At 31.2% G+C, this 24,875-nt stretch overlaps 1 protein-coding gene across 4 annotated transcripts; it reads left to right on the top strand.

The window, feature by feature from the left end:
* The first annotated feature begins 740 nt into the window (after positions 1–740).
* Positions 741–24,165, top strand: LOC143230533 (OTU domain-containing protein 3-like). 4 transcript variants are annotated; one of them, XM_076464270.1, is made up of 9 exons: positions 741–898; positions 2,265–2,471; positions 13,604–13,752; positions 14,437–14,549; positions 15,769–15,891; positions 18,026–18,202; positions 19,905–20,010; positions 22,418–22,587; positions 23,557–24,165. In XM_076464270.1, exons 1-9 carry the CDS (start codon positions 891–893, stop codon positions 23,713–23,715), a joined length of 1,212 nt encoding a protein of 403 aa, XP_076320385.1. In that variant the 5' UTR covers positions 741–890; the 3' UTR covers positions 23,716–24,165. The 4 variants fall into 4 exon arrangements, with proteins under 4 accessions (XP_076320385.1, XP_076320384.1, XP_076320387.1 ...); XM_076464269.1 differs by having other exon boundaries at positions 23,554–24,165; XM_076464272.1 differs by lacking the exon at positions 23,557–24,165 and adding an exon at positions 20,812–20,890 and having other exon boundaries at positions 22,418–22,555.
* Positions 24,166–24,875: the final 710 nt, after the last annotated feature.

Below are 24,875 nucleotides of genomic sequence, written 5' to 3'. Positions count from 1 at the left end.
CATACCGCTGAGCCACTGGTGGCGCTTTCTAAAAGAGAAACATTCCTACTTTGATTAAATTAAACAAACTGATAATTTTATCATGTTTTCTACACACACTAGTTTGTTTGTTTGTTTTTTGAATTTCGCGCAAAGCTACTCGAGGGTTATCTGTGCTAGCCGTCCCTGATTTAGTAGTGTAAGACTAGAGAAAAGGCAGCTAGTCATCACCACCCACCACCAACTCTTGAGCTACTCTTTTACCAAAGAATAGTGGGATTGATCGTCACTTTATAACGCCCCCACGGCTGAAAGGGCGAGCATGTTTGGTGCTACCGGGATTCGAACCCGCGACTCTCGGATTACGAGTTGAACGCCTTAACCCATCTGGCCATGCCGGGCCGCATATACTAGAAGCAAACATTTCCGAATACTCTAAAAACGTTTTAAGTTATAATCGTTTTCCTCTCTCAGTGAGATGTAGTTCGGTCTTTATATCACTTATATATATATATTATTGTTTTTAAAGAAACTAGAAATTATATATAAATATGCATTTTAATTTTTTTAGCCTGTGATTGTTTATTGTTCCAGAGTTTTTGATGGGCCTAAGATTTGCAAAAGTCACACACTTTATATGTAGATTTACACTGATAAAAATATTAAGTTTGATCTTATAACTAAATGAGCTTAGTTTTGAAAGAAACAAACAGGTGAAAATTTATACATCTTCCAAATATGAACAAAGCTGATATTATTAGCATTTGTGCAAATAACCAACTGGAACAAACATCGAATTTCCAGTGGTTTCATCATTAGTCTAGGTGTCGTTGGAACCAATCCGTTCGGAGAGAACAGTGTTTGCGATACTTGCTAAGTTGTTTTATTCCTTGTGGAAGGTGATATTTCTGATGAAACGGTAATCAAAGCTCAGTAGAGTATTCTATTGAATATTTAGGTATAAATGTTCTTGTTATCTAAATAATATTAATCCAGGAATGTTTTAAATAACAATTTATGGCGAACTTAGGTTTTTGTTTTTGGAATAGCACTGTGTTCTAACGAAAAAAGTTACAACTTACATTGTTACTTAGAGGCAGTACGTGTGTCTCAGCTGAATTAGTTAGAACTTACGAGGTCAAAGGCCGAAAACTCTTTCAGTTTATCCGTTAGAGTTTACCGTGTTTAGTATTTTTGAATCAGTCGGACCAGATAACTAAAATTTTCAACTTTTTTAAGCCTTGAAATTCCAGTTCAAAAGTGTTTCATGGAGATGGTGAAATTAAAATAATTTGTGAGGTATTAGAAGTGGAACTTAACATGTAGCCAAAATTCTAGAGCAGCGCTATGCGGACTTTTTCCACCTACTTCTGAAAATCCCCCAGTCTAGAATGTTACTCGTGTTACATGATTTGTGATTCACAATTATTGTGGAAAGTGAAATCTTTTAGTTCATGTTTTGTGATATGTGATTTTTTTCTCCTTATTTGTAATTTGTGTTTTCTGTTTTGATTTATTCTTCAATTCTAAATATTTATCAATCGTAATTTCTATTTTATTCATTAATAACTGGTCTAAAGTTGTTAAACTTTTTGTTGTTCATTTTTCTTTTGATTTTTTATGATGTTCAGTTTGGCTAAGAACTCTATCTTATGATCTAATCAAATCATGCAACAAATAAACATTTGTTTTCTTATAAGTCTTATTATGAGACATTTTGATTAATCTATAAAATTACTACAGTTTGCAAGTATAATTTTCAGTTTTTGTGCAAAGAAGTTACTTCCATTTTTTGGGCTAGTTTGCATCACATTTTGTTATTGAGTGCCCTACATAATTAAACTATAAAGTTTGATTTAGCTAATGTAAACTGTGGTGAAAGGCTGTTTGAAATATCTACATACATACATATGAAGGTATATATACTGTAACTGTAATGGTTAGGCTAAGTTTAAAGTGGCATTTTTTAACAATCCATTATATGTGTGTGGTTCCATGGTCAACTCTAAGCCTGGCATTTTGTTTTAGAAAAGTTGTCACAGTATCAGGCTGTTGCTTTAATGTTGGTCTTTTATTTAGTATTATTTTTAAACTATGTGAATTTAAATAGTTATGTGTTGCAAAGAAATAGATCAATAATTGATAACTATTGGTGATAGCTAAAATTGGGATAATGGTTATCTCCAGTTGTCCTTTCCATGGTTATATCTCTTTGATTCAAGGGGTAAGTTCATTATTGTAATGTAATGTGTATTACAAGGAAAGCTTTGCATCTTTTTTTCCAGGGATGAACACATGGGACGTCAAAAAACTGATACTTCAGCTAAGAGTGGGACAAAACGAGGTGAGAAGAATATTGTGAAGCCAGCACACCAGAAAGACAGACAGAGCAAGTTTCATGACTCGTATCTGGCTGATGATGAGAACTTTGCCAGTTTTAATAATCAGTTAGCAGTGATGAACCTTAGTTTAAGAGAAATCCCAGGAGATGGGTAAGTTTGAATGAGCTGACCATTATAATACAAGTTCAATAAATATTGGTTAGCATAAACCTTGTCAACATAACAGCCCATGGTAGTGCATTACACATCATATACATACAAGAGCTTATACATACATACATATACACACATCAAAAGCTGATACTACAGTAAACAGTGGGACACTAGTGTAACCTGGAACCAAAATAGGAAGATTGTATGTCAATAAAATGGATGAAGCAAGGTGGTCACTGAGTGTTGGGTTACTCATTGGATATGACTATAGTTTATTCTGATGTGTCAATTTGACATAGAAAGTAGGACACACGTTAGTATTATCTATATACTGTGCTCATTTTTTATTTTTTAAGTTGTTTTTAGTAAGTATTTCAAGAGGTCAAATAAAGACAAATTATCAGGTAATTTCAAGTCAACAATTTCATGAAAACAGTTTAATTTTCACAATTTTTTAATATTTTGAATTTGTGAATTAGATTGATACAAAATATAGTAGAGAAAGGATTTTTTATAACATGTCACCCAAGTAACTGTATTAATTTAATTCTTTATACAAAAATTTCATAGACATTATAATAATGGTATGCATCACTTAGTCCTGTAATAATCAACAAGGGTTGTTTTTGTGAATGATTGATAATACGTTGAACATTTTTCACTAAATTACCTGGTTCTGTCTTGTTTTACTCATATTCTGATGGAGAAATACGTGTGATGTCTAAAAAACAACCACTGTTTATCTTTGTATGAGTCACACATAACAGTACTCTTGACTCCTTCAACTAGTGTTCTACATGTCTTAACTTAATCTGCACATGTATTTTTAGCTATAGTCTTGTCAAGATGACATCTGTAGGGATTGATATATTACATTCCTAAAGAATTTCACTTTGCTATATATATATATATATATATATATTTTTTTTTTAGTTGCCATTCTCAATAAGGGAATGCATGGTTCATCTGCATTCCTTTAGTTATGGCCAACATATTGCATTGATTAAGTGAAAAACAATTTGTGGGGAAATATTACTTTACATGAGTGAATGTAATCTTCCTGATAGCTTCCCATCTTCCTGATAGCTTCCCATCAAGTGAATGTAATTTGGTATCATTATTTCTATCCCTGATCTATTTTGTTGTTTAGTCTTAAATGAAAAGTTCAATGAATGGCTGTTAGGTGTTAGTAAAGGGTGCTGAAACTAAATAATAAGAAAATAGTTTCTAGACAGAAGGTGTTACTGTATTTTATAAGAATAAATACATCTTTAGCTTCATAAACATTTATAATGAACCAACTGACAAAAAACATATTTGTTATTTTAAAGCTAGAGGATTTGATTAGTATACCTGTGTGTTCAGTGGTGGATTGGGTCACAGTAATACCAGGAAAATTCCAATTTTGTGGTGGTCCATTGAAAAAACTGTTAGTTATTTTATTAAACACTATTTAATTTGTGTTTTTAAATATGGTTTTCAGTTTCCCATTAATGGCTTATAGTGTAGATGAGTAATAAACAGGATTTTAAGATTCCTCTTTTATTTTGTGAGGTAGTTTCAGTTCATTTGTGTTCGTTATGGATCTATGTGTGGTTGGCAGATTGATAGAATTACTAAGGTGGTTAATGAGTTTAATAAACATTGAGGACATATATAATTTTAATTGGTGGGTGAGTTGTTTAAATAGTAATAACATATAGGCTATGCAGCATTAACTGCAGTACCCTATTTGATTTTTTTTAAGGGGGGATATTTTTTCTGTTTACTAGATAGCTGATATTAAAATGAAAGTTGTGGAACATTTTAATTTCCCAATTCACTCCTGGTTGTATTAATTCAAATACAAAAAGATTGAGGTTAAAAATATACTTTTGTACCACTTTTATGTGTAAAGCAATTACACAGGTTTCTAGCTGTAATACAGTCTACAGGGCTTGTGTTATTGAGACTGTACTATAACACTGTTCTTTCGAAGCATCAAGCCAATTGAAGTAGTACTGATAAACCAATTAAACAGATAAATTTAAATGACAGTTGCTTTCCAAGACTGACCTGCACATTATAATTATTTCTGTGCTGCAGCAGGGCTTCAGTGTATAGACATTTCTGCATTAGAAATGTTGCATTTAATTTCATCATTATCTTGAGAGTAATAGTTATTCTGTTTTTAAAATCAGGAAAATTTACTCCTATTTCCACATATATTTTTTTGAGGCTGTGTAAACTCCACTGAAAGTTGGAAATTGATTGTGTATTCACTCTATCAATGTTAGTTTTGTTTTAAAAACAATAAAATTTCTTACCTTCCAGTATATTTGGTCTTGTAAGGTGTTTGAAGTAAATGATTACATAAATATGAAACTAGTTGCTGTTTATTGTCTTTTTTTTTTTTTATCAGTTTACTTATTGTCCTTGTTATTGCTTAACTTTTACAGGCCTCAAATTCCACATATCCTCTCATATATATACAAGTAGTGGATGTATTAGGGCAATGTGACTTTTCCATGATGAGTGTGTTTTTTCAGGTGATTAAAATTAACTCACTTGTAGTGTAATTGCATGTTTAAAAATAATTAAGCAGACATCATTAAATACCTTTTTTTAATACTTATCATTGAATTATCTCTGTTTTTAGTATGTGTATTTATTTTTGCATCTCGGGCCCTAATGCTGTTAAAAGGCATAACGAATAGTGTAGTTACTACAGTCATTGCTCAGTTTTATGACCTGTAATGTTGAAAAATTATAATTTTGTGTATAAAATAATTTAAATTTTGTAAAACAAGTACTTAGTTTATCCACAATTACAAAGCAGCTGTTCATAGATATATTATTTAAAGTCAGGCCTTCCAGTGGTATGTATAAGGACTCACACTGCTAGAAACTGGGCTTCAATACTTATGGTGGGCAGAGCACAGATAGCCCATTGTGTAGCTTTATGCTTAATTCTAAACAATCAGTCCTAAGCATCAGATCTCAGCTTTGTTTGACAAACGAGGGCATGCATTTCCTAACAGCTCCATACGCTTTTCAGTGTGCCATCCTTTGACATTTTCCATAGGATATTTCATCTTCTTATTGATGTTTTGATTATATAACCTTATTTGGATTGAGAGATCAATACATCAATTGATTATTGGTTTTCTGGGAATGACATATATTGTGTTTACATGTGACATGGCAAAAATCAGTGATTTCTGCATAGTGTGAAAGCTATTACTATAGATAAGCAGTTCATTTATTGAGCATTTACTGGAACCCCATCATGGTAAGGATGAGTTGAAAATGTTTAGAAACTTCTGCTAATAATCAACACAACATGTGAAGTTTCTCTTCATTTATTACAATACAATAATTGTTTTGATAAACAAAAATAGATTATACTTCTCTCAACCTAACATGATGCCATTTAAAATACATTGTAGGTTGAATAATAAGCCATTTCAAACATTTTTGAACCCTGTTTTATATTTTCCTAATTACTTCTTGTTTTTGTAGTTTTAACTGGAGTGAAATAATTATTTTAATTATGTATTTTATTGATAGGGAAAAAGTTTAATGTGGGGGTTTGTTTGGAAGTTACGTGCTGTTATGTTAAAATGTATAATATACATCCATGAAATTAATGTATGAAAAAATTTCAGATTAAAAAAAAATTGTATAATGTGGGGGCCCATTTGTGTATGTGTCACTCGCTTTTAAGCCTAGACATAATGAATATCAAAAACTTCTTTTCATCTCATCAGACATGTAAACTTTAGTTTTATAAAATCCACTTTAAGATATACATTAGTTAACTGTTAAAATACAGCTTTCATCTGCCAACTACCTATTCCGTGTACTTACTTATCTATTTTGAAATTGTTTACTTGTCGAGAGTTATCTGAGCAATTTTTTGTTTTACTCAACATAGCTTAAACATTTATTTGTCAAGGGTATTGCTTGTTGTTTCTCTATTTTTTCTAAGGTTTATAGTTGCATCAAAAATATTTAATTAGTTTTTTGGTTGTGTATGTTTGTGTTATGCCTTAGCCAATAGTTCAAAGTTTAGAACATTTTCAGAAGAGAAGTCAGTTTTGAAAACTAGTGATGATGATAGCCTTATGGAAAAACTCTCACATTTAAGTAGCAAGAGTGTTAGAGCACTAGCAAAATGAATGTAATATGTGTAGGGGAAAGTAGTCAAGGATCATGTGTTATGTAGAAAGTGTCTTAAAATATCACTGAATTTAAAGTGATATTTAGAAGTCCAGCCTATCTTGGGTTTAGTGATAGTAGATTTGTAAATATAGGAACCAGAGACAAAGGAATGGTGCTAATTATCAGTTTTAAGAATCCAGGACATGCCTAGCTAGCCACTGTGGGATTTAACACTTGTCCTAGAAACTGGAGCAAAGCTTTATAAATACTGGAGGAGGTAAGAGAAGGTGGATTTTTTCTGGATAAGAGCAAGTGGTAATGTTTCATGGGATGATACAGCTGACAGACTTTAGCCTAACGGGAGAGAGAGAAGAAGAGGAAGGTAAATGTAAAAGCAGTATGAAGCAGTTTTATGAAAAATGTTGACATCTGGTAGCAGTTACACTAAACACCTTCAGTTAAATAAAGAATAAATGAAAGAACTGAAAAAAAAGACACTATTGTAGAAATTATCAAGAAAACGTAGAGGTGAGATTAACTAGTGTGGAAAAAATAAATGGTAACTATTGAAGCTGCAAGTTAAATAACCCAAGGGTTGTTAAAATGATATGGAAAAATGAAAAGAAGATAAGGATGTAGTAAGTTATGTGATTAATATGAAGCTAAAAAAGAAAAAAAAAGAGAAAATGGTTTTCTAATGTTTTATCACTTTCTTTATTCAAAGAACAAAGAAGAGACCACGTAAAGAAGTTATTAAAGAAATTATTTAGAATATGGTTAAGGTAGATGATTTAGAGATATAACAGGTGACTTGATTAAGAGAACTTGATAATAGAGTTTCTATAAACTTAGATGAGAAGGTGTAGAGACTTGGGTTGTAGTGAAAAGAACAGACATTATAAGAAAAGCTAAATTCTGAAGAATTCTGAGTGTACAGGTCCTGATAAAACACCTAAAGAAAGCAAAAAAGAGAAATGGCTTTATTAAGAACTCAAAAGAAGAAAAATAAATATTGATAGGAAATGAAAGGAGTATCATAAAAAGAGAGTAAACAATAAAGATAAAATGAGGAAGTTAAACTGAGGAATAGTGGTAATAGGTACTGCAGAAGTTGAATTATCAGAAGTATTGCATCATTCAGATCTTTCCATAAGTCTCAAATCATTTTGGGGAGAGCAGTCAATACCTAGCAAAATATAACATTCAGTTTGAAAGAAAAATTACAACTGTTGAATATACTTTGTAACCACTGAGTACCTTTTAAATTGTTATTGTATTAATGATCACAGTTAGAGCAACAAATGGGCAGAAGGTAGTTGTAATGAGGAGGCCAAAGATAGCAAATGGTGACAAAATCATATAATTGGGACAAATCTAGCATAGATATTATACCACAGGTCTTCATTCTACACCGAAGTGACATGGAGAGAAAATTATATGGTACATATACACAGTAGACTTAATGTTTTACACTTGAAATGTTAAACAATATGAAATTTAAGGTGCCACTTTGGGAATGGCAAAGACAAAATGCTAATTGGAGTTGTATGTAAATATCTTATTCCTTCCAAAACTAACCAGTTACAACTTTTATCATGTACAAAAGGTTCATTTTGTACAAAAAGAGTTGGAGCTCAGTGATACTTAATTAATGAGATGTTCATGTCTCCATAATCATTTCGGGACTTTAAAATTTATTGGAAAGCATATCATGTTAAGGGAAGTGAAAAGTCCAGTGAAAGTTTTGATATTGTTTGATTTCTACTTATTAGGGACACTTGACTTGTAATCTGAGAGTTGTGTGTTCAAATCCTTTTCACACCAAACATGCTCACCCTTTCAGCTTTGGGGCATTATAATGTGATGGTCAATCCAACTATTCATTGGTAAAAGAGTATTCCAAGAGTTGGCAGTGGGTGGTGATGACTTGAGGGAAGACAAGTAGTCATCACCACCCACTGCCAGTGGCTAGCAGAGATGGCCCTGGAGTAGCTTTATGCAAAATTCAAAACAAACCAAACCTATTAGGGTGGTCCTTTTTATTTAAACATTTTGAAGTTTCCATTTCCTAATTTTGTCCAATGTACAAGAAAAATATCAATTGTCAAACTACATCCATTTTGGACCATATTTAGAGCTTGCTCAATGACACTGAAGTTCTTGTCTGCAGTGTCCTGGTACCATAAGTAGTATGTAATATAAAATAATTTATTTAAAGTATATTATTATTTTGTTGCATGTATGATAGCATAATTGTAATTTTGATATGGTTAGTAACTTTTACACAGTCAGGAAAGCATCTTCTATAAACATCCAAGTCTTGAAGGAGGAATTCTTCCTATTCTTTCTTTGTTATAATAACATTATACACCTTAGTAAGGCCTCAGCAGTGTCATTTATTACATTCAAGTACTGAACTGCCTATAGTGGCAATACTCTCTAAGCACTCATGACTCTGGAATGTAATTCAGAAATCCAGATGGGCTTTTGAGGCACCTAAAGAAGTCTCTTGTGTTCTTTGTAATGAGACCTTTACTCGACATGTCTTTCTGATATATAACTGATATGTCTTGGAGGTTCATCTATGCTTTCCTTCTCATTTAGTGCCTTTACTACTGTTAGTTGGATCATTCTTTGGATCAAAGAATGCCAAACCAGTGAGTTCTTTGAGATATCATAGATGTCCAGTGAATTTACCTTCTGGAAGATCACTGCAAGGAACAGAAATGGTATTGGAAGCAGTAAACCATGCTCTTAGATAGATTTGAAGAACAACATCATCTTTCCTCATAGCTAGTAATCTTAAATTGTCCTGTAAGCATCTAGACCTTGGTCACCCAATAGCCCATGATGCAGGGATCCAGTTGCTGTAAATAGTGCTCTAGGAGGAGGAATGTCACCAAGAAACTTTCAGTAATCATTTGTAACTTAACTTACCTGAAATTGTCTTGTAGAAGTGCTAGGAACTACTGTCTTATCATACAGAAGTAAAGAGGGACATTGTGGTTATTTATGTATGAAATGTTCATGAACATTCCAAGTAATGTGGAATATTCTAGAATATGCAGATGTAATATGAGAAACAAAGTATAAAGGTTCAAGTGTGTTAAACTACCGTTAAATATCATTCAGTGTGAACAAAATTATTGTGAATTACTTGTGTATATATTGGAACAAAATCAGTTGATGAGAGTTTTGCAAATCAAAACCTAATACTTATATTGATTTGATTTTGTTCATGTACAGAAATTGTTGGTTAAAGTCTCTGGTTATGTAGTTATAGGAATAGCTCAGAGATGTATCAGTCATTATGTAAATGGTAGAACTGAGAATTGGGATGTTGAAAGAGTATTCAGAGCAGGGAAGAGTAAATTGTGGTGTTCCCAAGGGTGTCTGCCCTTGGTTTGCCATTGTTACTACTTTATGTTAATGATATTCCAGAAATCATAATTTCTGTTATGAAAGTGTTGTCACTGATGACAAACCATTGTGTTTATTTTAGTGTGTAAACAAACTATAAAATTTGACTTGTAAAATTGTAAGCCTGTTCACTTGGTAACACTGATTAGTAACAGGTTTTGAACTTTGTCCCTCCATTTACAAATTAACATACCCAGTGTCACATGATTATTGTTGGAATGATGTTGTTAGGGAAAAATTAGCTTAAACGTTTTGGTTGAAATTTATAATCACAAAATTGTTGATAAAATAAAGACTGTGGATGTTTCAAAATTTCTGTAGTTGAATTTTTAGCATAAACATTTCAAAATGATTAATTTCTAGTCTTATGTTCTTCATCAGTTATTGTCTGAACTTAATAAAAAAGAGAGAGGGAGGAAAATGCCAACTTAAATGGTAACAAGATAATCATGCAGTTGCACATGATACAAATTTTTGTTAACAGCTTATAAGCTTATACTTGATTAGGTCATTCATTATTTAGAGTGCATAATCTAAGCTTGAATATTTTAGGGACAATCAGGACTGTAAGCACAATTTTGTGGTGTCTGCTGTTGATAATATTTTGTGTTTTTTGTGTTCTTATAACTTTTTCTTTACAATCTAAAATGAATAAAATTCTTAGAGTAGTTCATGATTTTGCTGGTAACTATCATAGTTTGGGATGACTGAGAGCACATTCTAACAACCAATAAAGTTATTCAGAATAATTGTTGTTTTAAATATAGTTTAAACATGGGTATGGGTTATTATAGAAAAGTGCCTTCCAGTGGCACAGCAGTATGTCTTGGGACTCATACCACTAAAAACTGGGTTTTGATACCCATAGTGGACAGAGCACAGACAGTCCATTGTGTAGCTTTGTGCTAAATTTCAAAACCAACCAAACAAACATCATAGAATACTTACAAGCTGAAGGCCATGTTGAAATATAAAGCCTAAAACTTTTGTAGACCCACAATGTTTCCAGTTCTTTGTTAGGTAGAATTGTAGCAGTAAACTGTTACGTATAACACTATTAATTCATGTATTATTATGATAATGATGATTTTGGTGACCATGTGACTGAATCTTTACTTTGCTGGTATGATGATGTTTTGTGATGTATGTTCAACAGTCAGTCAGTTACAAGTTGATTTGTCTCATTGGCAATTTGAAATTGTGATCAATAAAAATCAGTTGGGTTTTAATTATGTACTGAATGAGTGTTTTGCTGGGACTAAAACATGGTATATTGGGGAAAGATGGGTTAATCAGTTGTTATTAAAACTCAAGTTGGTAAAAGTACACTTTGATGTTCAAAGGTGCAAGATATAGAAATACCCAATTGCAGGGTTGGGGTGTTCTTAAAATTTAAACAGAAAAGTACATCTTATTGCAGTTGATTTGTACAATTAAATTAGGATAACATGTTAAATAACAGTTGCTTATTACAACATAGAACAGGTGGACGTCATATTGACATAAATTAAACATTGGTAGTATGTGTCTGACCAGTAATCCTCATTCTACTAACTGATATACAATGCAGTTGTGATACAAGTAAGGGGTAATTAGTATAAGTGGAAATATTATTTACAACTCAATATAAATGTGACTTTGCAGTATTAATGGTTTTAAAAAATGCTGGATAGCATTCAAAATAATACTTTGACTGGGTTGTTCAGCTGACAGTTTTCGGACCAGTTATGTTTGTTTGCAATAAGGTGTAATTGTACATACTTGAATGAATGCATTAGTTGTGATAAAGGTTACAAACTTTTTCTTCGTCTTACTTCATCCATGAACAACCATTTCTCCAGCAATGTTGGAACATTGCTTTGAATTAGTTTTTAATGTAGTTATGTTGGCTTCTACTTTCAAAAACTTCTTGTCTATTTTGTCTTGATCATTTGTCTTTGCTGCAAAGTTAAAGCAAAAAAAGAAAGCTTATTTAATTATTCGATCCACAACTTGTATCAAAAACAATATCTAATTCTAATGTTTCAAAACATGCAAGATGTAAGTGGTAAAATGAATGTGGTAATGTCAAAATCTCTTGAGTGGCAATTTGTTATTGGTTGTAAGTTGTGACGGGTTTGCAAGATATAATGTAGTCTTATAGTAAATAGTTGGTCGTGTTTTTGCAGAAATTGGAACACGTTATGTATAAATGTATTATTGATAATTTTGTAGTACTCTGAACATGCCAGTACGTGCTGGATGCATAGACTGCCATGGAAGTAGATCATTATATGGTTATCCTATGGACAACAAAAGCAGTGTACTTTAGTTGTCCTGTGATAATTTTAGTTTTCTCAGATAACTGGAAACTGGTTATTTTGAACACTACTAAAAAAAAATAAAATTGTGACCTATTATTCTCATGACAACAGGTTACCTGTAAGTGTGTTTGTGGAAAGGAAGAGTCTTTATTTGCATAACAAGTAGTGTGTTCATGCTTATTGTCAGAGAACTGAGTGTACTGCCATAATTGGCACTTAGAAACTTTGGTACTGACTTATTTTGTCAAATTAAAAAATTACAGAATGGTATAGAAGTTTATTCCTGTTGGATTACACTTCTTCAAGGAGGGGCTGTGAGGAACAAAAAGTTTGTTAATACTTTGTTCAGTTAAAGGTGGTCATGTAAAACTTCAGTTAATGTCCTATTTGATGGTTTTGTTTGAATAAACCTTTGTTTTTATTAGGTCAAACATCAAAGTATGCCAGAAAGGTCAAAATCAGTCTAGCATGGATGCTAACTGGCTGCTAGAACATGTGCAGAATATTTATTGTGCCTGAAACAAAATACAAACAGAAAAAATAAGACAATAAGTAAAACATTTTAATTTGCATTTCATTGTATGTTATTGCTAGAACTTTTCAAACAGCTGTTACTGTATTTGTTTTATGAAATATAATAAAACATTACTTATTAAATTTGGCAGAATTCACATGCTGTTAAAGTCAGCAGATTAGGTTTTTCAAAATAAGTTTTCATTTGGAAGGTTTTGAAAATTTTATTACATAAGTACGCGTGATCCTGGATCCTGATGTTGGCATTTTCTTTATGATCCTAGTGTTTAGTAACATGGATGTTCTCTGTGTGGTGCTGGTGTTGAGTAAATTGGGTATTATGTGTGTAATCCTGGTGTTGAATAAATGGGTGTTCTCTGTGCAGTCCTGGTGTTGAATAGTTGGTGTTTATGGTTTTATCATATTGTAAACAGAGCGTGGCAAGTCTATTCATATTAATTCATTTTCATTTTTACTCTTATCACTTAGAGTCAAGTAAAAATACCCATGCCATAAAGAAATTACAACCATGTTTGAAGTGAGAAGTGTGAATTAATACTTTGAAAGTAGGCAAATTACAACAACTTTCACCATTAAAAATAACTCTCTTCATTAAGGGCCTTATATTTCCATTTCTTATTACGTGATTTAAAAAAAAAATTTTTTTTTTCCTTTCAAATAGTTCTTTGAGTTTCTATGGTTTGTAAAAAAATAAAATTGTTTGTGCTACTGTTACTATTTATTTTGCAGTAACTGTTTGTTCAGAGCACTTGGAGATCAACTTGAAGGACACACACGAAATCACCTTGTGCATCGTCAAAATGTAGTTGACTACATGAAAAATCATCGACAGGACTTTGAACCTTTTGTTGAAGATGATGTACCATTTGATAAACATTGTAAGTTGTAAAAACTAAAGTTTAAAAATTCACCTTTTTAATGTTTTTTATCAACTCTAAGGAGCTCTTCAATATATTGACTTCCTTTCAATCAGTGACTGGTGGCAGGGTGTGCTTAAGTCTAAAAATTATTTTTTCTTTTTTGATTAACTTTCCTTGTACGTTAAGATAATTTATTTTTGTCTTTTAAAATACATTTTTCCTTCAGGTAAATAGTGCTAATAGTATCTGATTATCTGAACAATAAATATACAAAATGTGGTGTTGTTTTTAAACATTTATTCAGGCAGCTATTTGAACTTTGTAGAGAAAACCATTTTAATAATTAAGAGAATAAGGAAACTGGTTAGGTTCAGTATTTAACAGTTTATTTAGAAGAATTCCTTTTTATCACTGTACTATGTGTAAGATATTTGAGCTCTTACTGTCACTAAGTTTCAATAAAATGACCAGTTAGTGAAAACCTGTAAAGAAACTGGTTATAAAATGGCAAAAGGCTTAACGTAAAGTTCCGTAAAAAAATAGTCATTAACTTGGGTCACTGATTATGTGAATAGCATGTGAAGTAACTTTTATTCGTTACTAACCAAGGCTGCCAGATAGGCCATAAGAGTTGTTTAAAAACTTGGTTAATTGACGATGCTATACAATTGTTTCAATTTGATCATTTTTTGTTTCTTATAGTGTCCAACCTTTCAGAATCAGGAACTCATGCAGGAAATGATGCTATTGTTGCATTTGCTCGCTTTCATGAAGTAGTTGTGGTGATTCATCAGCTTAATTCACCTCTTTGGCAGGTAGGCATATCTTTGTACTGAATATCAAATAAGTAATGAATTTATACCTTCTTTGGCAGGTGAAGATATCTTTACATTGATTATCAAATAAGTTATGAATTTATATTGTGCTGTTGTAACAGATTCATAGTGGAATCTAATTTACTGAGCTACAGATGAAGTTTATTAAAATAAATATGCTTTTTCTCTTTTTGTACAGAAACTGTGCTCATTATTAGCATTTTTATGGTTTTAAAAATGATTTGAATAGATGACAACATCACATTCACTTGAGAAAGGTTCCATTTGATTTGGATCTCCTCTGGATACTTGCATGATTGCTTATGCTGCTTGTCTGTTCATATGTCCTTGTGGTTCACAAGGTTAAATTATATTCTGAACAATCTTTTCAGGTTTCTAAATAGTTAGTTTTATTTTTTGACTTTTACTGTATTTTACTGTAACATTCACTGTGTTTCAGAAGGAGTAGAAGTTGTAATTTGTTTACTATTAATCATTCATGAAAAGTATTTATCCAGTATAAAACATATGCTTGCATTACATAACAAAACCTATATCATAACCAGCTGAGGAAAAAGGTGTATTTTATAGAGGAAAAGTACAGCAATACATTTTCCTCTTAAATTCAATTGGAATGGTTTTATATTTTCATATACTCATCACATAATTGTAATTAAATAATAAAACATTTATTTTAAATGAAATTTCTGAATTCAGTTTAAGAATATCAAGTAATTTGCATTCAGACAAACAAATATTAAAAGTTGAAAAACATCCAGTGCTCCACCATAATATTGGTAATATTAAAACTTTATTTGTATTTGTAAGTAATGCTTTTATTGTTGTGTTATAATTAAACTGACAATATATATATTTTTGTAATATATATTTAAATTTGTGAAAAAAATAACTTGTCAGTTTTCAAGTTGGTCCAAACCTCTGAAAGATAGATATCACAGAACGACATTAAAAATTTCTTTAATTTTTTTTCAAGTATTATAGTCATGTTGTTTCAAGCCAGTATATAAAATTATGGTTTGTATCTTGTAAAAGAATCATTTGACAAATTACTGAATGACAATTTTTCACTGATCTTTGTGTTAAGTATTTTTTTTCCCAAAGTATATCTTCATAATATGTTCTGTACATTGTCTAAAAATTAAAACTCACTCATATGTCAGTATTTAATATGGATTTTTTTTTCTTCACTGTTTTAAAGATAAGGGGCACTGAAAAAAAAGGAGCACCTGAAATTCATATATCATACCATAATGGAGAGCATTACTCCAGTGTGAGAAGAATAGGAGATGATAGTGAATCACCTGCTAACATCAGGTTATCTGTAAGTGTGTGTTTTATGTTTAATACAGAAGAATGTTTGTAGTTATACCTACTTAACTTCCTGATAATTAGCACCAAGGAATATGTTGAGGTTTGCTTTAGCAAAGTTAAATTCTTTGGGAATACAATATTCATGACCAGATGTTTCATTAAGTCTGCAGTTTGAGGTTTGAAAATTTAATAAAAAGCAAAACACTGAACTGCAAGGGAATCTATGATTTTTGTATTTGAATGCCAAATAATAATAGTTATTAATATTATTAATTTCTTACATAGTGATAGAAAAAATAAACTTATAACACAATTACTTTTGACAGGTACATCTTTTGCAAGTGCTTACGTTATAGGGTTTTTAATCACTTTGTATCAAGATTCCTTGAACATAATGTTTTTCTGATGTAATTTCTTACAAATATTTTAGTTAATTTCAAGTGAATTTGATCAGTTTAGTTAGACTGCAATTTGATATTAAATTAGAATTTTGTTTGCTTTGTTTCTGCTTGCTATGGTATTGAGCGTATAGTAAGTGGTAGGTCTTTTCGTTAACTGTTAAAACATGAAAAGATGGCAAATAAGACAATAGTGTTAGGTTTGATTACTGTTAAGAAATGGAATCTACTTAACTACATTCTCTTAAAAATATTTGTATATATTGTATTAAAAGAAAAAAGTACCTTGCTTATTAAGCATTTATAGTGTTTCTTTTCAATGACACTGTATTTAAAAATACTAATGGTTCTTAAGTTATTATAAATATTGTAATTAATTTCAAGTTATTCTGAGAAGATAATATTTAACTTGGATTAATTTCCTTAATTTGTTAATATAACCAAATTATATGTATGATGACTAAATGATTTCCTTGTTTTTTTTAAATAATTGTAATTTTTACTGAATTTCATAATTGTAAGTTTATCCTTGTTTACAATGTATTTCATATGTTTACTCCAAGAGCTATAATTTTCAAAGATATTAAAACAATGAATTTTTATGAGTTCTTTGGTGTTTTTGCTTTGTTTTGAATTTCGCACAAAGCTACACGAAGGCTATCTGCGCTACCCGTCCCTAATTTATTAATGTAAGACGAGAGGGAAGGCAGCTAGTCATTACCACCCATTGCCAACTCTTTTACCAACGAATAGTGGGATTGACCATCACATTATGATACCTCCACAGCTGAAAGGGCGAGCATGTTTGGTGCAACTGGAATTCGAACCCAAGACCCTCAGATTATGAGTCGAACGCCTTAACCAACCTGGCCATGCTGGACCTTATGAGTTCTTATGCCACTGAAAGATTCAGTGCTGGAGGCCAGGTTCTTTGTTTAGAAAGTTCTTGAAATAGCTATTAAAAATTCAGTACATATCCTCAAATTCGAGCATTTTTGATGGGAGTAGTGATTTTTAAGCCATGAGACTAAAACACTATCAGAATGAAGAATAAAAACCATTTATAGATTTTACTTTTTTAAATAGCTTTTCTTATATCTCCAACAGTTATTTTGTGCATTTTTCTAATTAAGTAAATGAATATTTTCTAGTTTACTAATCTGCCCTTTTAATAATGAATATTTTTCTTCTATTTTTGAAATTATACACATGGTTTTAAGTGATGAAAGTGGGGAATGAATACTTTAGAATTATAGTGTTAATTTAACATTGATCAAGTAAATCTAAATCGTAATGATTTTCATAATACTTAGAGAAATATTTTTCAGTTTATCTAAACAGTAATGAAGAAAATTGATGATATATGTTAACATTTTCAGTAGAAATGGATCACTTGTTTTAAATATTAATACTAAAGAAGTAACATACTATACAAATTATCCATACTGTCCATAAATGTGAATATGGAACAACTGTAGTAAACACTGACACATCATAAAATACTAGAATTATAGTTTGCCCTGTCCTGTAAAGCAGTGTAATAAATTATACTGCATACAATGAATGTGCAATTTTAAATTTTGTCATAGCTTCAAGACTTATGTTCCGACAAATGTTATTAACCCTGTTATGTTACTTCAAGAATTCTTACTTTTTAAAGCTGCCTAAATATAATCCTGTGTAAGAGTTCATACTATCGACTGTAGGTATTATTGAAACTTTTAATGTTATTCATTTTAATTTTAGGAACCACAAGATATGTCTTCTCAGAAGAATAGGAAGCCAAAGGATTATAAGAATGGTCAAAGACCCCTTACAGAGTCAGAAAGTAGCACTACAAGTACCAGCACTCATCAGGACAGTTCTGATTCTGTAGATCTGACAGATCTTGAACTTCAAGTTGTTCAGAGCACGGGGTGTCAGGTTAGATCTAACAACTCTGGAATGTCTAAGCTGTGAATCATGATCCATTACTAATGTGTGTTGTTACAGGACAGTAAGAGTGGTGATTCTTGGTAATTATACCTGTGGATTAGTGTTTTAATAGTATTTTCTGTGTCTAGTCTGCTAGAGATTTCCAAATATTAGAAGAGTGTATCATAATAATACTTCAACCACACTGTGTTTGCCACGTCTATTGTCGACCACGTGTTTCACTCAATCCAGAGCTCTTCATGCCAGTTGGTAAAGAACAAGCACAGTGGAAGTTGGAACACTGTTTATATAAGCCACTTGTTATGGTGAGAATGCCTTTTACTAGCTCATGTAGCATAATTACAGTTAATTATACTTATCATAAGACCTATTACAACCATGTTTTGCCATCTTGGAAAAGGCATTCACACTGTAACAAGAGTAGCGATAACTTAAACAATATAAAGCTTTAATACTGTAATAAAGGTTTAAACTTAGGAAGGTGTATATTAGCATTTTCACTACAGTTCATTTGTTTTGGCAACTTTTACAGTAGGCAAGCCTGATGCTAATGATTACAAAAGTTTTGACCCACAGTAGCTGATAATTATCTGAAGATGATTCAGTACAAGTAGAAATGTTTCAGTTATTAAAGACAGAATTTGTCTGCTGTAAAAGTTGCTGTTATGATGCTTATGAATTGATACTTCTAATGTTTGTATATCTTTGTGCACGAGGCCTTTTACCCAGTAATAGAGCTCAGGACGATTGGCTGGATAACAAAATATGGATCATTAGTTGAAATACCTTTTATGTAAGCCAATTATTAGTCATTACAGGAGTTGTTCCAGTACTTGAAAGCTAATTAATCTGATTGACTTGCATAATGTATTACTTTATTTGGAAGTCAATGTAACACTTTATATATCTGTATTTTTATTATTGTTTGTGAAGGCTAACATTTCAGTATCACATATTAACTTTTCTGTGTACTCTGTACTTAATGTTTTACTGATGCAAAACCATACTGACTGAAACCACCATTGTACCTTTCTGTATCTAACATACAAAAATGATTAATTGAAGTAGATTTAATTATTTACTAAAACCATTATAGCCTTTATCTTATGCTTAATAATTCTGTTGCAAAAAAACTGCTCATTCTAACTATTACTAATTGCTGATTTATAAGGGAACCACATCACAGAAAAATAATTTCTTTTCTGGGAAATAATTAACAATCATTTCTCTAATCACTAGCCTGGTGGTTAAGGAGTTCAACTCGCAAACTGAAGGTTTTGGGTTTAAATTACTATCATCGAACATGCTCACCCTTCTAGCCATGACAGTATTGTAATATAACAGTTAATCCCATTATTTACTGGTAAAAGAATAGCCCAAGAGTTGGTGGTGGTAACTAGATGTCTTCAAATTATTCTATCACTTCTAAATTAGTGACAGGTAGTGTGGATAGTTCTTGTGTAATTTTGTGTGAAACTCGAAACCAACCAAACTTCTAGTCACTATTATTGTTAGTACAAACTAACATGTAGTTTTGGGTTTTAAGGAATTCTGTAATATTGATATGCTAATGATGTAACAGTTTGATAATTGTATGCACAATATTTTTCTCTAAAATTTCTGTATTGATTGTTCTGATTTTTTCTTTTGTTTCACGAGAGAAATAATGAATATTTTTATGAAACTTTAGGACTTGCAACTAGTCCGATCTACTTTAGAAGATAACTTGTATGATATTGATGCAACAGTGGATTGTATCATGAACTTATTGGCTCTTTCAACACGACAAACTGAAGGTACTTATCTTTTGAGATAAATAATATGTGGATTTAAAATCAATTATTGATCAATCACATGGAATGACAGCCTATTACCTTTCCAGACTTTTTTCTCCAAAAAGACGTTAGTTGAAATCAAGTAGAAAGCTTCAGCTAGGGAGTTTTGAAATGAACTTATCATTCAGAAAAATTGTAAAACAAAAATGTTATGATAAAAATATAAATCTTAAAACTGTTCTTCCACACAAACTAAGTACTTTAGTTAATGATTGGTGCTGGTATCCAAACTGATTAATCAATCAGGTGATAACCAATCAAATGGCTTAAAACCCAAATTATTAAAAACTTAGTCCAGTCATAATGAAAATGTTACTGACAGAGCTTGAGAAAATACATGTATATGAAAGGCATTACTTTAACAGGCCCTTTCAAACCTAGATTTCTTTATATAGAGTGTTTATGAAAGTTTGGCCATGTTATGCCCAGTGTAGCAAAGCAGTGAGTAGAAAACATAGAAAATCTTGCACTAATTTTGTCCTTTGCTTTTTTTTGTTAACCCTAAAGCCATGTGATATTCAAATTGAAATTTGTTTTAATGGCAATTTTAAATAATAGAAAATCAATTAGACTAATGTCTAATTTTAAGTTTTCATGCCCTTTTCTTTGAAAAATGTACTGAAACTCCCACTGTGTTATTTTTGTGTTGATAGAGTCTTCCAAAAGGAAAGCTACTTTTATTTAGGGTAATTCTATTCTGAACTTGAATTCTAAGGTTTTCAATGTGTTTATGATATGTAGGGTATCTGTTTTTTTTACTAGAAACACCAATAAACGTTTTTCTATTGGCTGAGATCTGATCAAACATATCTGTACTGAAAGACCTAAGACAATGAAAGTGGTAACAAATTATCTTTTACTTACTGTTTGTTTGTTTGACGATTGTATTACACTATTTTGATTGCAAAGTTATTTAATCATTTAAAAAAAAATTCAACCTACATTTAACTGTTATGACTTCATTGTGGCTTCTACAAACACTGGTTAATAGGAGAATACATGTTAACTTGTTAAATAATTTTTGAAATTCCATAATACTAGAACATTTCATGAAACAATGATGATATTCTACACATTGTTAAAAGCACCTCCAACAATCTTATAGGCTGAAATAAAACACGTTTAAATTATCTGGAGGTCAGAGGTTATTTTTTCTAACATGTAAATTTCTAAATTCTTCCAGTATGCACTAAAAATTCTGAATGAAAAAAAACTATTTTGTTTAGCTGCTATGGTTTTTGGACAACCTCTTTCTGTCTGGTTGTTTAACTTCAACATGAACATTTCTCATGATTATGTCCACAGTGTTTGCTATTCTCGCAACTTTCACACTACCAACCTTTCACTTTTAGCTGAGAAGTTTGGCCATATCCAAGTGTCTGTTGATAGTTTAACATTGAAAACAGGTCTTTTATACGTAAATACTTTGTGAAAAGCAGTGGACTTTTACCAAAATCATGACATAAATATGACAGGAACTAGTTTCAAATGAATCTTTCTCTGTAAAAATAAGCACAATACATTATTCTAAAATACTAATACTAAAATAGTGAGCTGTTTTAGTGTTTGTCAATTACTGTAGAGTTGATTCTCAGTTTAAAGTCAATTAGTATTAAATAAACTAACAGATGTTTTGAATTAATTTACTACTAAATAAACTAAGTTACATGTTGTTATACCAGTTTATTTAATATGGCTGAAATGTTATGTGTATGTTGCTACTTGTAACATTGATTAGAGAGGATAAAAGTGAATTCTAAGATAGTTTGTTATAAATTTATAAAGGACTTTAGGATTGATTCTTTAATGACAATGAAAACATCTCTTGTATTATATTACTTTCAGATATTTGAAATAAAATGCCTTAAGTGCAGGCTGCAAATTAATGTAATCCATAAAACCTTTCAGATCTCCAGATTAATAACTTCATCAGAAGTTGATATATTTTAACTTCAGGAAGAAGAAAAAAATTAGACATCAGTTACTTTCACTTAAAAAGTTTAAAATTAACCTTCCTGAGAATTTAAAAATAACTGGATTTTGGTTAAAATACTTCTGATATGGTTTCATGGTTTTATAGTGATTCAAAATGTTTTTTGATAATAAACTATCCTCTTTAGGATTCATCTTGCTTTCAGATTACAGGATCTTAATAAACATAAGTATATTCTCTTTAGCAGTAAAGGTTTATTTATGTCAGAATTTGATTGTAAACAAGAACTAGTTGATGAAATATAGTGTGGTAATAATAATAATAAACTCTATAAGCACTAACTGTTGACTTCAAGAGGGTTGAAAACTCCTCTTAATGTTAGAAGAATGGTTTTATTTGTTAACCTCTCCAACAAGATGGTTTTCCCATTTCTAGAACATGTACCTGATAAGTGCTTATGGGGCCCAGATGGAACAGGGACAAGAATATTTGGGGAAGAATTATTAACGTCGCTAGAATCTCGAACCCCTTCAAAAAGCCAGTTTGTTGAAAGTGGTGTTAAGCCTAAACTTCAGCAGCCTAGAACGTCACCTAGACAAAAACTGGTCAGGCCAATATCTTTCATAGTATTTGGTTTCAACACATTGTTTGTCTTAATTAATCTGTAACTTAAAAATAGCAAGTAAAGTTCTTAGAATTGGTCACATTTGTTTATTCCATATATTTAATTATGTTTATCATAATTATATTGATGTTGTAAAAGTTGATTAATGTCACACTTGTAGTTGCTTTATGTACTGCTATATAGACCATCCCTCCATTGTTGACTGTTTTAGTATAATTTTTAATCATTGTTTAAGAATTTTAAAAGTATTATACTAGCATTTTGCTATTTAGTTTTAGCTATCATGATCCCCATAGCTTTTTAAACTATGAGTGGTACATAACCTAATCCAATATGCTTTAAAGCATCTGCTTGACCACAAATATCCCACAAAACTGTTATCTGTAAGTGTGTATGTGTCTGTGTGCAAGACTCACAAAAATGGAAACACTGAGAAAAATAAATGAAATTGAATGTAAGATTATTTTAGGTCCTGGTAACTTCTGTACTTAAAGCTAAATGAATAAATTGTTTTCATGTTTCCAAAGATATTTATTATAGTTCGTAGTTTATCGCTTAATAAATGCTGTATTTTACAGCATTGTGTGTATTATTACTTTGTAAGTTTTGATTTTGACTTCTAGTCATAATTCTGTAAGCCTCACAAGTGCATTTCAGTTAAATGTCAATAGTATGATATTAAATATGTAACTGTGAAGTTAAATTTCAGTTAAGTGTCAATAGTATGATATTAAATATGTAACTGTGAAGTTTCACCATGATTGTCTTTAAAGAATTATGCTAAAATTTCATCTCAGTGTCCTAAATAATTAGGAATTAAAGGTTTTATTGATGGATAAAAATAAAGGTTTACAGTGTGTGAAAATGAGATTAAAAAATAAAAGGCCCTTAAAAGTGCATATATTGCAGTGTTTTATTTTTTGAGCATGCTGTGATTTTGTTTCAGAAGCAAGTGTCCAACAAACAGCGTCAGGAGCTGAAGAGAAAAGAAAGAAAACAAGCAAGCCAAGACAAAAAGCGTAACAAGAATAGTCGGGTCGAACTCGATGATAATGACAATGAGATGGAAACTGTAGTAGTAAAAGATTTAGGTCGCCTTAATTTATGACAGCTTTTCTGTATTAAACTATGTTTTGGCCTAAAAGTTGTTTTGTATAAAATTTATTTATTGATTTCATTGTAAATAGCATTGTACAGTTCAGTGCTGGATCTGTAACCCTAGAATGTATACAGTTTACTTGTCTTTACATTTTCTTCAGAAATGATAATAGGTTCAGAGGCCTCAATAACAAAGAAATGAAATACTAGATAAATTCTAATGAATAGTCATAGAAAAAGTAGTAATCCTTATACAGCTCGAGTTATTTAGTTGTAATGGAAACTACCACAAGTTGACATGCCACCAGTAATGGGGGCACCTTTTATATTTGTCAGTATGTTATGAAGAAGTAGTGTATTAAATATCCTCTTCACTCAAAGTTTCTTCTTCCATTATGTTTTATTTTGTGAGATTTAAGTGATAAAGTTTAGAATTATAATAAAATATAATTTATATATCCCTTGTTGTGGACTGTATTTTTCTTTAAAGAAATACTGTTTCACTGATATTTTAAATTTTTTAAAAGTGAAAAATATTCTGACAAAAGAATGAAATATGATTTGAAAGAAAAAGCTGACTTCTACTGTGGAAGCTTTATTGAAAAGAATTATACCAGTTAACCTTAAATACATGTACACAAAATTCAACTTATAAAATTGTTTAGAGAAAAATTATATTAAGATGAAAGTTATAAATGTTAACTGTGTATAACCTAAATTTCAGTAAGCTAGTCTTTATTATTGATAAACATGCTTTGTGTTAACTAGTGAATGTTGTCAGACATTTAGAAATGAAACTAGTAGTTCCTGTAATGTGGTTCCTTATGTGTTTAACTACGTTTTACTATTACTTTGGGCGTAGCATGGCCAGGTGATTAAAGCACTGGACTCGTAATCCGAGGGTCACGCATTCGAATCCCCGTCACACCAAACATGCTCGCCCTTTCAGTCGTGGGAGCGTTATAATGTGACGGTCAATACCATTATTCGTTGGTAAAAGAGTAGCCCAAGAGTTGGCGATGGGTGATGATGACTAGCTGCCTCTCCTCTAGTCTTACACTACTAAATTAGGAACGGCTAGCGCAGATAGCCCTCTTGTAGCTTTGCGCGAAATTTTAAACAAACTAATACTTCGACTATCACAAACCATCTTATTATTTCTGGTTCAAG

This window comes from Tachypleus tridentatus, chromosome 10, assembly GCF_004210375.1.
Source record: "Tachypleus tridentatus isolate NWPU-2018 chromosome 10, ASM421037v1, whole genome shotgun sequence".
Taxonomy (NCBI): Eukaryota; Metazoa; Arthropoda; class Merostomata; order Xiphosura; family Limulidae; genus Tachypleus; species Tachypleus tridentatus.
This window is presented reverse-complemented; position numbering and strand designations above follow the sequence as displayed.

Coding starts and splice junctions, on each gene's coding strand:
- LOC143230533 (XM_076464269.1), top strand. Junction 15,892..18,025: donor CTGCTAACATCAGGTTATCT/GTAAGTGTGTGT, acceptor TTTTAATTTTAG/GAACCACAAGATATGTCTTC. Junction 22,588..23,553: donor CGTCACCTAGACAAAAACTG/GTCAGGCCAATA, acceptor ATTTTGTTTCAG/AAGCAAGTGTCCAACAAACA.